Source organism: Myotis brandtii, unplaced genomic scaffold (genome assembly GCF_000412655.1).
Source record: "Myotis brandtii unplaced genomic scaffold, ASM41265v1 scaffold206, whole genome shotgun sequence".
Taxonomy (NCBI): domain Eukaryota; kingdom Metazoa; phylum Chordata; class Mammalia; order Chiroptera; family Vespertilionidae; genus Myotis; species Myotis brandtii.
The window spans coordinates 744404-758135 of record NW_005357691.1 but is presented as its reverse complement, the minus strand read 5'-3'; the positions used below and the strand labels follow the sequence as shown (position 1 = coordinate 758135).

At 41.2% G+C, this 13732-nt stretch overlaps 1 protein-coding gene across 1 annotated transcript in view; it reads right to left on the bottom strand.

Moving 5' to 3' along the window:
* Nucleotides 1-12709, bottom strand: part of VGLL1 (vestigial-like family member 1) — a 23076-nt gene extending 10367 nt beyond the window's left edge. Inside the window, exons 1-3 of the mRNA XM_014538934.1 lie at nucleotides 12576-12709; nucleotides 8103-8321; nucleotides 1163-1582 (exon numbers count right to left, since the gene is read on the bottom strand). Coding sequence (XP_014394420.1) covers nucleotides 1163-1582; nucleotides 8103-8304 — 622 coding nt within the window. The 5' untranslated portion in view covers nucleotides 8305-8321; nucleotides 12576-12709. The remainder of the gene's footprint in view (nucleotides 1-1162; nucleotides 1583-8102; nucleotides 8322-12575) is intronic.
* Nucleotides 12710-13732: the final 1023 nt, after the last annotated feature.

Here is a 13732-nt window from a genome sequence, read left to right as displayed (position 1 = left end):
AGGCAGCTGGTTCCACAACCATCAAATCTCACGGAACTGGACAGTGCTATTCATCAGTCATGGTGTCAGATTCCTCGCATCACCTTTCAACATCTCGTGGAGTCAATGCCAGGAAGAATCGCCACATTATTGAAGGTAAAAGGTGGTCCAACGAAGTACTGATGGGGTGGTCATAATAATCTGGCCACTCACGTTCAAATATATACCACGTTCAAAGTTTGTTAAATCATGTTGTTTATCCATATCTTCTGGAAAAAATCACTTCTACTGTCGTGGTAAACAACCTGCTTCCCTATTTATAATGGTCTGGCCCTCTAGCAACTTCAGTGTGAAATTATAGCTAATTTGCCTACAAACATCAGGTGGTCATAATAATCTGGCCACTCAGTGTATATCTTCAGTATTTCATGTGAAAGGCAAATCTTATAGCAGAGTGGGTTGCTCTTTTGGTGAAAATGTACCCCGGGGCCAATTCTTCCCCACATTTTTACAAAGAAAGGAATCTTTTTTATGGGTCTTTTTCATCTAGTAGGCACTAATTAAATATTTTTTTGAATGAGTAGGTAAGTGAAGAAGTGTTTTAGTTCAGTGGGATGGGTGATGATCAGGGAACAAGACTCCAAGGAAAACCAAGCAGGAAGAGCCAAGTGCACAGGCACTGTGATGGTCTCCAGGAAGCAATAGGATGCCTCTACAGTTGCTTTGAATTTTAGTGTGTGGAGCAGATGGCTGGTATATATTGCCCTTGTTTTTGACTGAGCCTGACATCATTGCAAGTTGCCAACCTGTTTGAAGAATAGAGTTTTAGCTTATAGGTATAGCGCCGAGTTCTGTTTTACAAATGGATTATTTGGTGGCTCACAGTGATGTGAATGCAGACTCTACAATTTTAGGTAGCAACCCATCGTTTTTCTAGGATAAGTCCAAGTCAACAGACTGGATGAATATTCCAGGTCAAGTTCATTTGACTGGCTCTCTACGTAACCCTTATTCATTAAACTGTGAATGTCATTGAAGCCTAGTGAAGATATATGGAACATTTAAGCAGAACATTCTGTCCCTCAGAACCTCCATGTCCAGAGTAGCAGCAATTAGTCTTGACAACCCACCTCATGCCCACTCATTCTCAACCCCAACCAACCAGAGGCAAGCATTTACTTACAGTGGGCTGAGCTGGAAGGCAGGTTGAAGGGTATTCCCGTGTTTCTGGCTGCCTGGGCAGAGTTGCAATTCTCCCACATGGCAGATTGCTGAGGATAGGCTACACATCTCTCTTGCTGGATGAAATTTAGGAAGGACTCATATTTCCCATTAGGCTGGGCCTCTGGAACCAGGTGCCCAGCAGAGAAGGCATGAGGATATTCTGGCTCTGGAGATCCTGGGCTGTTTAGGGAGGAGAAATGCCACAGCTCACCAGGCTGAACAGAGGGACCCCCAGTCAGGGGCACTGGGTACTGATCCATAGCCATGGGACCAAACCCATTCGTGATGCAGTTGACGGTGCCATTTGCAAAAGATACTTCTGGTTGTGGCTTTGTCCACTGAGAAGAGAAACGCCACTGATTTGGAGGCATGTCACTATCTGGGAAGGAAAGATTTAGAAGATATGTTAGGTGTGTATTTATTGTTTTCAAAATGGATGTAACTTAATTTTTCTGGTTAATACATAATATATTTTTTAATGTGAAGAAGTGTAGAAAAGATTAAAAAAACTCATCATAATATCCAGAGACCACCATTGTCCACCTTTAGGTATATTTCTTACTAAGGTTTGTTTTTATTCATGTATGCATTGTATTATTTTTATTTTTATTTATTGATTTTAGAGAGAGGAGAGAGATTTTAGAAAGAGAAAGAGAGAGGAAGGGAGGAAAGAGGGAAACATCAATTTGTTGTCCCACCCATTCATGCATTCACTGGTTGATTCATATATGTGCCCTGACTGGGGATCAAACCACAACCTTGGCATATTGAGATGGCATTCTAACTAACTGAGCTACCTGGCCAGGGTTGCATTGTTTTCACATCACATATTGTTATTAAGGTTGCTTTCACATCATTAAAATACCACAAATATCCCCCATAGACATGAATGGAGACGACACCAGCTTTTTAAATGGCTGCACAGTATTCTATCATTAGGTAGTAACTTGACTAGCAAACATTGTATTTGTGAGAAACTCAGTTATTTGCGATTTTGTTTATTAACAACATTGTGATGAACACCTTTGTATATACATTTTTGCATCCTTGTCCAACTAGCCCCTCAGGGAAACTTTTGAAGGATTGCTTGATTAAAGGTGATTTGTGTGTGGTTGCTGCTATTGTTTGGCTTTATTTTATAGCTGACCCTTTAAGTACACAGACTATGAAGACTCCACTGAACTTTATAAGGGGAGTAACACTTGCCTGTGTCCATCACTTACACAAATCTAGGGGTTGAAACCCCATTTTCAAGAGGAATTTGGGGCATGGGGATGTTAGGAGACTGGACCAAGTTAGCAAAGCAGATTAGCCAAGTAGGGATCTAAGCTGGAGTGATAAGTGATGGGGTAGGGAAATGGTTGTTTGGACCTCTTCCTACATAAGCAAAGCATTCAAGGTCAAACAGTAACTTAGTTTCTTCTTGCGGACTAACTAATGAGGATGGAGACTCCGTTGGTCTCAGAAACACAAATTCTAATTGTACCTATAAATAGCAGCAGAATTTGAGTCCTCAAGAAGTCCAGGATAGTTCATGACATGGATGTTTCATGATGGATGTTTTCTCTGTTCTCAACACCCATTCAAGCAAAAGGGAAAGAAGGAGAGACTTTTAGCAGATACTTAAAGCTTGGAACCTCTCAACTATCCAAGATAATGAAGTGGGCATGGGTGTAGAGACAGAGGAAGATTGGAAGGCTGGAGAGGCTGTCTGGTCTCTTTTCCCTCCACATGTGCCTCTCTCAGCTCTTCTGAATGTTCAGTTTGCCTGGATTCTGTACAAGATAAAAACATCTGAGAGGTCTACCCGGTGATACTGGAGTGCTCCCACCCACCACCCTAGCTTTTCGATGTCATAGAGATGATAAGAGCAAAAAAGCCCTAACCTACGGGGCACAGACATTCTGCCCAACATTTCACATCATTTACAATGATTGGCCTCTTTCAATGAAATCACGAGCAAGGAAACATATAATAAGATTTGTTCCCAGGGATGGATGCTACTTTTGAAAACTGATTATCTGCAGGAGAGTAGCAATTCAGGGCACTGTATAGCACAAATAGAGTGATTAAGCTAACTAAGTATAATCATTGTCCATTCTTTGTATTCAATGAGGGTACCACATGCCCTAAGAACAAATTAAAAACAATGTGTAGCCTCCAACAACTGGGTAGTTTCCATCTGAACTGGCCTTACTGATCCTGTACATATGATCTAGGCACTGAATGCACTCTCTCAGAAAGGATCTCCCTGACCCTCCAATCTAGAGTTTGTTATCCTGCTATTGACTGTGACTATGTTCTGCTTATTTCCTTCATAGCAGTAATCCTAACCTGTAATTTCTTCATTTATTCATTCACTCACTCTTAGCTTTCTCCGCTAGCCAGTAAACTTTGAGAGGACTGTGATAATTTTTCTTTTGTTCACCACCATATTCTCAGGAACTTGCACAGTGCCTGGCACTTAGTAGGCCCTGACTAAATATTATTCTAATGAACGTATGCATACGCTTACACATACATGTACCCATTCTCAAACATATGCACACACACATACTTCTCCATTAAATCTTTATACACTGATGAGAGCAGCATGCAAAGTGGTGAAGAGCACAGACTTCGATGTCAGATGTCAGGCAGGCTTGGAGTCTAATCCCAGCTCTGCTCCTTCCAAGCTGTGTGACACTGAGCATGTCCCCACCCACCTCTGAGCCTCTGGGACTGTTGTGAAATTAAATGAAACAATCCATTTAAAGGATGTGGCAAAGTTCCTGGTACATAATAGGCCCTCAATAGTGATAGCTATTGCTATTATTGTTAATCATTATTTTGGTTTATAAACCCAGTTTGGGCTCATATTCATAGGTTTCTTTCCTAGTTTGCAACACTCATATAATCAACCTAGGAAAAAGCAAAATGGTAATGTATGAGACCTGAGTGTCCTCCTACCCTCAGTGCCAAAAAGGGAAGAGAGGAAAGGACTAAGCAAAAAAGCCCACAGCAGCAGCACTTCGGGGATGATGTGGAGGATCGAATAGATACTGGCTCTAAAAGAGATTTCAGAAGCCTGTGCTCAGTATGTGTCCATTCCCAGGGAAGAATATGTCAGAAATGGGCAGGAACAACTATAAATCTAGAAAAGCTTTTCTTTATTGAGCACTTACCATGGAGCAGACACTTTGCTTAACATTCTGCATACATGGTCTTATGTAGTAACCCAGATGAGAAAATAGAGACTCAGAGAGGTTAAAATAATTTGCCTAATTCACACAGTTAGCAAGTAATAAATCTGTCTGATTCCAAACCTCATGCTCTTACTGGCTATGCCTCTCCAACATTGCAAAGAGTACTGTGAGATGGGCATTTCCCCACACTACTAGGGCTGGATGGGTGGCAGATGGGCATAACATTTCTGGGGAGCACTTTGTCAGTACATGTCAAAACCCTAAAATTTGTGTGTACCCTTTGACCCAATCATTGCACTTACAACAATTTATTTTAAGGATATAATCACCCAGATCAAGAAATAGAACGTGACCGCCATCCCAGAAGCCCTCCTCGTGCCCACATCCAGTCACTAGCCCCCATCCCCAAAAGCAACCCATCTCCTATCTTCTAATAACATAGGTTCAGTTTGTCCATCTTCGACCTTTATGAACCACTGAAGTGGATGCAGAAATTGTAGCCTGGTACCTGGCATCCAATAGGAGTTTAATATATGTTGGCAGTTTCCTCTCCCTGGCTGAAAAGGAAGACACCAAGTTGTCAGTGTTCATAAGGGTCATAAAAACTAGGATGACTCTATCTCATATAGCTATTCACACTAAAAAAGAAACCCAACATTTATTTCTCATCCTCACTAGATCATGGAGCAAGGGAGGGAGGATTTTGCGACCCTTTTAGACAGGCTATAAAAGGCCCCCAGGCACTCAGGTGTGCACCATCACCTTCTCAGCAGCCCTCAAGCAATGTTGCCAGGCCTGGGGCTGGAATCAGGGGTGCAACAGGAGGAATGATGGCTTCTTGGACCCAGGCGATAGCAGTGGAGATGGGGAGAACTGGTAAGACCTTGGAGATATTTTGAAGTTAGAACTTACAGAATTTTTTGAATAATTGGATATGGGATGTGAGGTAAGAGAGGAGTTAAACATGACTCCAATTAATTAGAAAGATGCAGCTGCCATTTACTGAGATGGAGGGACTGTGAATGGAGCAGATTTAGAAGATTAAGAGTTCAGCTTGGGACTTTTTTTCATATTCCTATTAGATGCATAAAGTGAAAGTATCAAGTAGGCAGCCGGATAGGTGGGTCTGAAATCCAGCTTTGACTGGAGATATACATTTGAAATTGATCAGCATATGGATGGTATTTAAGACCAAGAGAAGAAAGAGATCCATAAGGAATGGATGTAGATAGAGAATTTGTCTGAGACCTGAGTCCTGGAGCCTCAAACACTTAGAAGTTGAAGAGAAAAGAACATCCAGCAAAGGAGATTGAGAAGTAGTAACCAGGGAGTAGTAAGAGGAAAATGAAGAGTATGATGTTATAGAATCCAAGTGAAGGAGGTATTTCCAAAAGGAGGGAGCAATCAACTGCAGCAAATGTTGTTGATAGGTCAAGTAAGATGAGGACAGAGGACTATTGGATTTGGAAAGTGGAGGTCACTGGCTCATGTTGATAAAAGTAATTTCAAGGAGTGATGAGGATGAAACTTGAGGAGTGGATTCTAGAGAAGAGGAGAGGAGAGGAAGAGGACAGAGTGTACATGGACACTGCTTTTGAGTCTTGCTACAAAATGAAGCACAGAAATGGGTCAATAGGCTAAGAGTTGGTTTTATCTCAAGTTGGGTTTTACCAGGCAAGCAGGATAAAGGAAGTGAGGGACTATGGATGGATGGTACTTACAAAGGAATGACTGTAATGAATTCAAGTCAATGTATTTAGATCTAAATCAAAGAACCAAAATTAGCAATATCTTGTCTGTGCATAAAGAGCCTGGGGTTTTGCCCCTTCTTTGGGGCCAGATAGATCCTTTGAATCCCAGTTTCCACCTATCAATTCCCCAAATGACTCAAGATCAATCATTCCCTCTCCTGCTCTGTAGTACTCAGCACACTCTTTTTAAAAAATATATATTTTATTGATTTTTTACAGAGAGGAAAGGAGAGGAATAGAGAGTTAGAAACATTGATGAGAAACATTGATCAGCTGCCCCCTGCACACCCCCTACTGGGGATGTACCCGCAACCAAGGTACATGCCCTTGACCGGAATCGAACCTGGGACCCTTCAGTCCGCAGGCCGACGCTTTATCCATTGAGCCAAACCAGGTAGGGCTTCAGAACACTCTTGAACATCACCTCCTCACCTCTTCATCTACCTCCTCGTTCCCATTTTAACAAGACCTACAGCATTTCCTTTAATATATGCTGCTACTACATCCCCTTCCACATGTTTACTTAACTCACAAGAGTCTCTAAGAAAATCACATCTCTTGACTGGAAAAGAAATTTCTTAGAGAAAAGTAAATTCTGCAAAGGTGAGTAAGCACATCAGATGTATACCAACTCCTTGTCCAAACCCAAAGAACAAAACCAGAGTGATGGCATCTAAAAACACAGGAGCTCTTCTTATGGGGGCAGAGGCCCTGCATGGCCTCTTTGCACAAAGTGTCCAATTTGGAGGCATGTACATCTTCCAGTGGGAGCAAGGCATTCAATGTGCGCTCAGCAACTGCAATGAAGAGCTCTTAAATCAATCAGGCCTGCCCTGGCTGGTGTAGCTCAGTTGGTTGAGCATCATCCCATGCACCAAAAGGTGACAGATCAGGGCCAGATGTTTCTCTCTCTCTCCCTCTCCCTTCCTCTCTCTCCAAAAATCTATAAAAACATATTTTAAAAAAATCAATCAGACCCTGGTCTATTTGCACATTTCAAAAAGGTGATAAAGAGCCCTATCAAATCACATCCATCTGGCAGGGTGACTTCTCCATTAGGCACAGCAGGTACAGTGTCTAGGGCCCATGAAAATATTTTAACTGCCTTTAAAATTGTAAGAAAAAATAAATATAATAATTATAATGAATATATGAAATGAATGCATCCTAGATTATATTTGCTTTTATGCCATTTTAGGAAAAAATGTCCTTTTTCATATCTTTACGGAGGAATGAGCCTATGAAGCAAAGTGTCCAGGGTCCATAAAAGCCATACTGCAGGGCTTGCCAGCTTATTTATGGCTTTCTCCAAACCTAGATATTTTGATGAGCACATTTTTTACATAGCTCTTGAAATAATTGTTTTGAGATATAAGAATGTATATTTAAAAATAATTACTAAATAGTTAATGCAATAGACACCCCTGATACTGTTAAGGGTGCAAAGAGGGATGTGGTAAGGTTCCATCTACCTCTCTCTGGCCCCTTCCCTGACCATCAGATCATCCACTATTAGTAGAGAGGAGTCTGGGTGTACCTATATGGGACATGCTTTTTTTATATTGTGAATATTTTGGTCATCCTGCCCCTGTGGGGCCAGCAGAAGTAGAAATAATGATAATAATAATAATAATAATAATAATAATAATATAATGGTAATAATAATAATACTGGTAAAGGTAAAAATAGCAAACAGTTATGGTGCTCTTATTGTGTACCGAGTAGTTAATCCAGCCAGCACTTGACACAATTGAGGAAACAGTGAAATAGGTGAACTAATTTGATTAAACAGTGTCCATTATCACATTAAACTTCTAAGAAGGGGGTGGCAGCATCTTTCTGACAATATGGCTTGCCTTCAGCAAATATATACATGTGTATGTGCATTAAGAGAATCAGAGAACTATCTTTCAGTGATAGCCTCGATTGGAAGTTCCAGCCTCTTCCCCCACAACATGCTCACCATTCTTCAGGATCACATCTCCACTCTGGCTGAAGGGGCTCAATTCCTGGGGGCTCTTGATATTGCTCAGAGCTCTGGAGAAGTGTTCATCCACTACGCTGCCGATGTCCCCTTGAAAATAGGTGAAAATGACACACCGAGAATTCCACTCAGTCTTGATAGGCTTCTGCAGCTGGGTGGCACGCATACTCATTTCTTCCATTGTGATACAGGTGATAGCTGCAGATCAAATGTGAAATATTACTGGCACTATTTTCCAAGTGGCTTGGCTATAGTTTGGATGAGCAGTATCCTTGGGGGATACTGCTCCTACGAAGTACAAGTTCAACAACCACGCTGTGCTGATCTGAGGACCAGCTGAGGAGCCTGATCTGATCAGTGTTTAGGAAACAACTGAAGGGGCCCTTTCTTACAAATTAGAAGAATTTTCTGGCAACATGACTAGAAGAGCATTAGGAAATGAAAGAAAATAATAATAATGAGGCCAAATCATGAGGTTACTTGCTTTCTGGGGAAGTGCCTCCCTCCTCCCAGAACTACATGATCCCCCTGGAAAAAGGGATGAGGTTCCCTGACTAAGCAATCCAGTGTGTATTGACAATTTCAATAGTCATAGTAAGCATTGCTTTCCATCTTGACTACTTCCATGCAAGAGAATAAAACACATCAAATTCTCCCACTCCTCCTGATACCAAAATCTATGTATGATGGTGGCCTTCACCCACCTACCCCATCCCAATCTTAGAAACTAGCAATTACAAACCACTCCAGTCATAAGGCCTCCATAAAGCTATATTCTGAACCAAATGCAGATCTCAAAACACACACACACACACACACACACACACACACTTCTTGCAAATGTGAAAGATTGTCAGCTCTGCTCACCACCATATCCTCTGCACCTAGATCAGGGCCTGAAATAGAGCAGATGTTCAAGAACTGTTTACTGAATTGTCTTAAGCTTGGCCTCTATCATTGTATTCTACCTTGAACTTCTTGAGGGCAGAGGCTGTCCTTTTGCACTCAGGCCAGTAAATGGCACACAACAGGCAATCAAGACATGCTGTGGCCTTTCTTTAACTGGGGAAGTAGCTCATTGGATTGCTTCTTTACCATTGGCCACTCTTGTGCTCAGGCTAAAGACACCTTTAATATATTCATTCTTGTGAATATGCTGAAATGAGGATAGTTGAATAGTCCTGTTTATGAGATCTTTTAGGATGGTACTTTTTCTTATTCATTTCTTTAACCCTAACACCTAGCACAGTACAGGTATTCATTAAACAATGGCTGAATGCCATTTCATGCAGAGATAGCACAATGCAAGGAAATCATATCAATTAGAGGAGTCAGAGGATCTGGGGTTGACTTTTGGGAAATCACATGGCCTCTCTGGGCTTCAGATTCCTCTTGGGTAAAATGAAGAGATTGTAGTATATGAATTCTGCAGATTATTCTTTTATGGTTTTGCTAGAAGTGTCAACAGATTATGATGGGGACATTAGGAAGGAATCTGGCAGTCAGTGGGGAACACTTTATAAAGAATTCTCCTTTCAGAATCACTTTAGCCCCAGTCATAACAGGACTATATTGTCTACAGAAGCCTTTGATTGAGTACATCAATCTATTCCCCCTGGTTGACAGACACACTAAGTATAATCAGGAACTACTTGAAAAATGAATCCATTGTATCATTATTTCAAAAAACATGTGGACAACTGCTTTGAAAAAATGTTTGGTAGTTTTTTATATAAAGTTAAACATACCCATACTACATGACCCAGCAATCCCACTTCTAGGTACATATAACCAAAAGAAGTGCAGATATATGTCCACACAAAGACTTGTATGTTAATGTTCATAGTGATTTTATTTAAATAGCCCCAAAGTGAAAACAACCCAATCTCTGTCAACAAGAGAACAAATAAACTATCTGTGGCATTTTCACACAATGGAATGTTATTCAATAATAAAAGGAGCAAACTACCAATCCACACAACATCATGGAATAATCACAAAAACATGTTGAGTGAAATAAAGACGGACACAAAGGAACACCTTATATGATTCCACTTACATGAAATAGGCACAATCTCTGGTTATAGAGATCAGAAAAGTGGTTGCTTGTAAGGTAGAGATTAGGAAAAGGCAGGAGGAAACTCTCAGGGGTGCTGGGAATGTCCTACATCTTGTCGAGGGTGAAGATTATACATGGATGTATACATTTGTCAAAAATCATCAGATTGAGCACTTAAGATTTGTGAATTTTGCTGTAGCTAAATTATTCCTCAGTGACAAAGCACATGATATATTCACATACCCAGAGTTGTAGAAATAAAGCAAAGGTATTATCCTTGAGCACATTATGAGATAAGTCAGAGAAAGACATGTACTGCATGTTATCACTTAGATGTGGAATTTGAAAAAGCCAAACTTGTAAAAACAGAAAATAAGATGGTGGTGACCAGAGAACAGGAACAGGTGTTGTTTAAGGGTACAAATCTACAACAAGTTGTATATAAGCCCTTAAGATCTAGTGTACAGTACAGTGAATATAGACAACAATGCTACATTATCATCATCAAAACTGCTAGAGACTAGAGCTTAATTATTCCAACTACTAAAAAGGATAATTATAAAACATGAGTGGTGTTAATTGTGGCTACCATGGTAATCATATATAATATATAAATTTATCAAATTAACATGTTGTACATGTAACATGTAAAGTCACATAATATAATGTCAAATATATTTCAAAAAATAAAGTAAAGCAAAGGTGTTGTAAATTATAAAGTAATAATAAATGTGGAGGCAGTACTTTTTCTAAAGCTACAGTTTACAGAATACCTACTTTGTGACAGAAACATACATATTTTCTCCAACCTTTACAACCCTCATAGTCGCTATCATTATTCCCATTTTATAGATGAGCAAATAGGGGCTTAGAGAATGTGAATAAACTGCCCCAGCCACACAGCTAGGTAGTGGCAGAGTTGGGATTTAAACCCAGGTCACTCTAGCTTCAATGTCTGTCCTTTTTCCATTGTCCCTTACTGTCTACCTGGTGGAACTAATAGTCCTTTTCCCTTTGTGGGCCTCAGTCTCCCCATCTACTAAATGTGAGGGCTTGGCCTTTAATTTCTAGAGGACCCTGAGCTAGGACCTTAATCCAGCCATCTGGTTTCTTTTACAGAATGCGGGCAGAACATTCACGTACTCCCTCCCTCCGGGCTTCTCTTTGAAGCCTCTCCCTTCAAGAGCCGCTTAGCACCTTTATAGGACTCTTAATCTCCGAACTGCCTGTGGCCACTGCTCCAGGCTAAGGCTTGACAGAACTTGCTTTCTATCTTTGCCAAGTATCCCTGAAACCACAAGAGAAACTGCTGGCTTGACCCATGGGACCTCAGGATCCTAAAGCACGTACTCTCCTTGGGAAGAGACCACAGGCCACCTGGCCACAGGCAGGAAAGGGTAGAGATAGAGAAAGTCAACATCTCAGCCTTATCATCTTGAAGGGCTCAGACCCTAGAACTGGGGATCCTGAATAAACCACAAGTACACCCTCTGTCCCTCTGTTCCTCCCCAAAACACTGACATGCTTTCAAAGAAATTCCATGAGTGACTTTTCTCTATCCAGCTCACAAACAGTTCTCTGGGCTGCACTTGGATTGCAATGGACAGGATCTGTATTCGAGAGATGTTGAAATTCAGAGAACTGCTATATGACTTAATCTTTTTAAGAAGTGCATCTTTGGAGAAAAACTTGAGCAGTTTCATCTTCCAATGAGACTTCTGTGAGGGGTCTCTATTAATGAGTGAATTGGTCAGGATGGGTCTTGCTTAGAAATGGATGCTGCAAAGTGGGAACTGAGGGGATATCAGTGAAACAGGAGAAAGGATGGGGACTTTCCTAGAGAAGATTTTCTGTATAAGTACCTGGCTTGTAGTAAAATACTCTTGCAAACAAAACCCCAAGGCCAAGCTTTGCCAGCTGTGCAGTGAGAACAGCAAAGTTACAAAAGTACACCTAGCTTACAATTTCCCCAATACACAAAATATACAGACACCAAGTATTCAACTAGACCTCAAAATATTGCCCAATCCTCTGCACAAATATTTTAACATGGAATCCCATACCAGCTGTTTGGCCTCAACTCTACCACAGTCTGCATGCACGGACACACTTACCACCCTTCTGCAAACCGGTACCCAGCACCAGGGGTGGGGTAGGGAGTCAGAGACTTTGTCACAAGAATCACTTGGAATAAAAGCCCCAAAAGGGCTAGATTGTATCTCGTTGAGAAAAGCTTATGATGCTCACAGCTCCCTACCCTCCTACCCCCGTGTCCCATTCCTTTCCATTTGAATTTCCATCCCTCCTCCACAAAAAACAAAAAACAAAAAACAAACAACAACAAACAAACAAACAAACAAAAAACAACTAAAAGAGTCCCCAGCCTCTCCTACCTTAATTCCTGACTATCAGCTGAGCCAGAGCAAGATGCAGATGCCAAACTATGGCTGGTCAGAGGTGCGTTTTGATGCCTGGCCCTCTTTAGAGCAACTCAGTGCTTGCGGAAGCAGGGGCTGGGGATTTTGTATCCACCCCTTGCTGCTCTCTGCCACTCTAGTGGGGCTATAAAAGGTATTTCCTGCTAGCTATCTATTAAGAATGCAGAAAATGCACTCCAACAAGTCAATCGGGTTGGGCACCTGCAGGAATGAGGAAAATAGGTAGCTCTTTTTTATTTCTTTCTTTTGCATGAAAAAAAAAGCACTTAGCGATATTGTCTCTTAAAGTAGGCAGCCAATTGTTTGCCAGGAAACCACACACAGAGTCAATAACATCTGAAGCATCAGTTGTGGGGCTTGGATCAAACTGATGTCATTTTGAGTCTCAGGAATTGAGTCAGTTTAATTTATCACTATTTTCTCCCTCTTTCCCTCTGGTAAGAGAATAGCCCAGACCCCCAGGATTCTAGATTTGTCACAGTTTTCAGTGGGTCCGAGAGGAAGTCAGGACATTGCTGAACCTGCAATAGATGAAGCAGTTCAGGGACTCCAGCTGTAAGTTTGGAGCAGGGGGTCCCAATCCTCATTTTGAAAAATCTTCAATATTACTTCAGGAAGTGGCACCATCATTCAGGCTCCAAACCCTGAAGCCACTCTTTGCTCCCCTCATTCTCTGTTTCAACAATATTAATTTAACAAATATTTATTAAATACCTGTGTGCCAGGCACTATTCTGGGAGTTCTGTTTTAGAGTGAACAAAACAGACCACATCTCTGCCTTCGTGGAATAAATATAGACACGCTACATGTTTGTATGTACATATACGTATGTATATTACATGCATATGTGGGTGGCAATAAGTATTACAAAGAGAAATTAATCAGGAAAATTCAGAATGCAGGGATGAGGTGATAATTTATATAGGGTGGTCAAGGACTTTCTGATAAGAAGAAATTTGAGCAGAACCCTGGGCGGTGGTGGTGGGGCAGGGAAACCATGTTGATACCTGCTTTCTGACATTTGAGGGAACATCAAATGCAAAAGGTGGGATCATGCTTGGTCTCTTCACAGAAGAGCGAGAAGGCCCATGTTGCTGGGAGGGAGCTAAGGG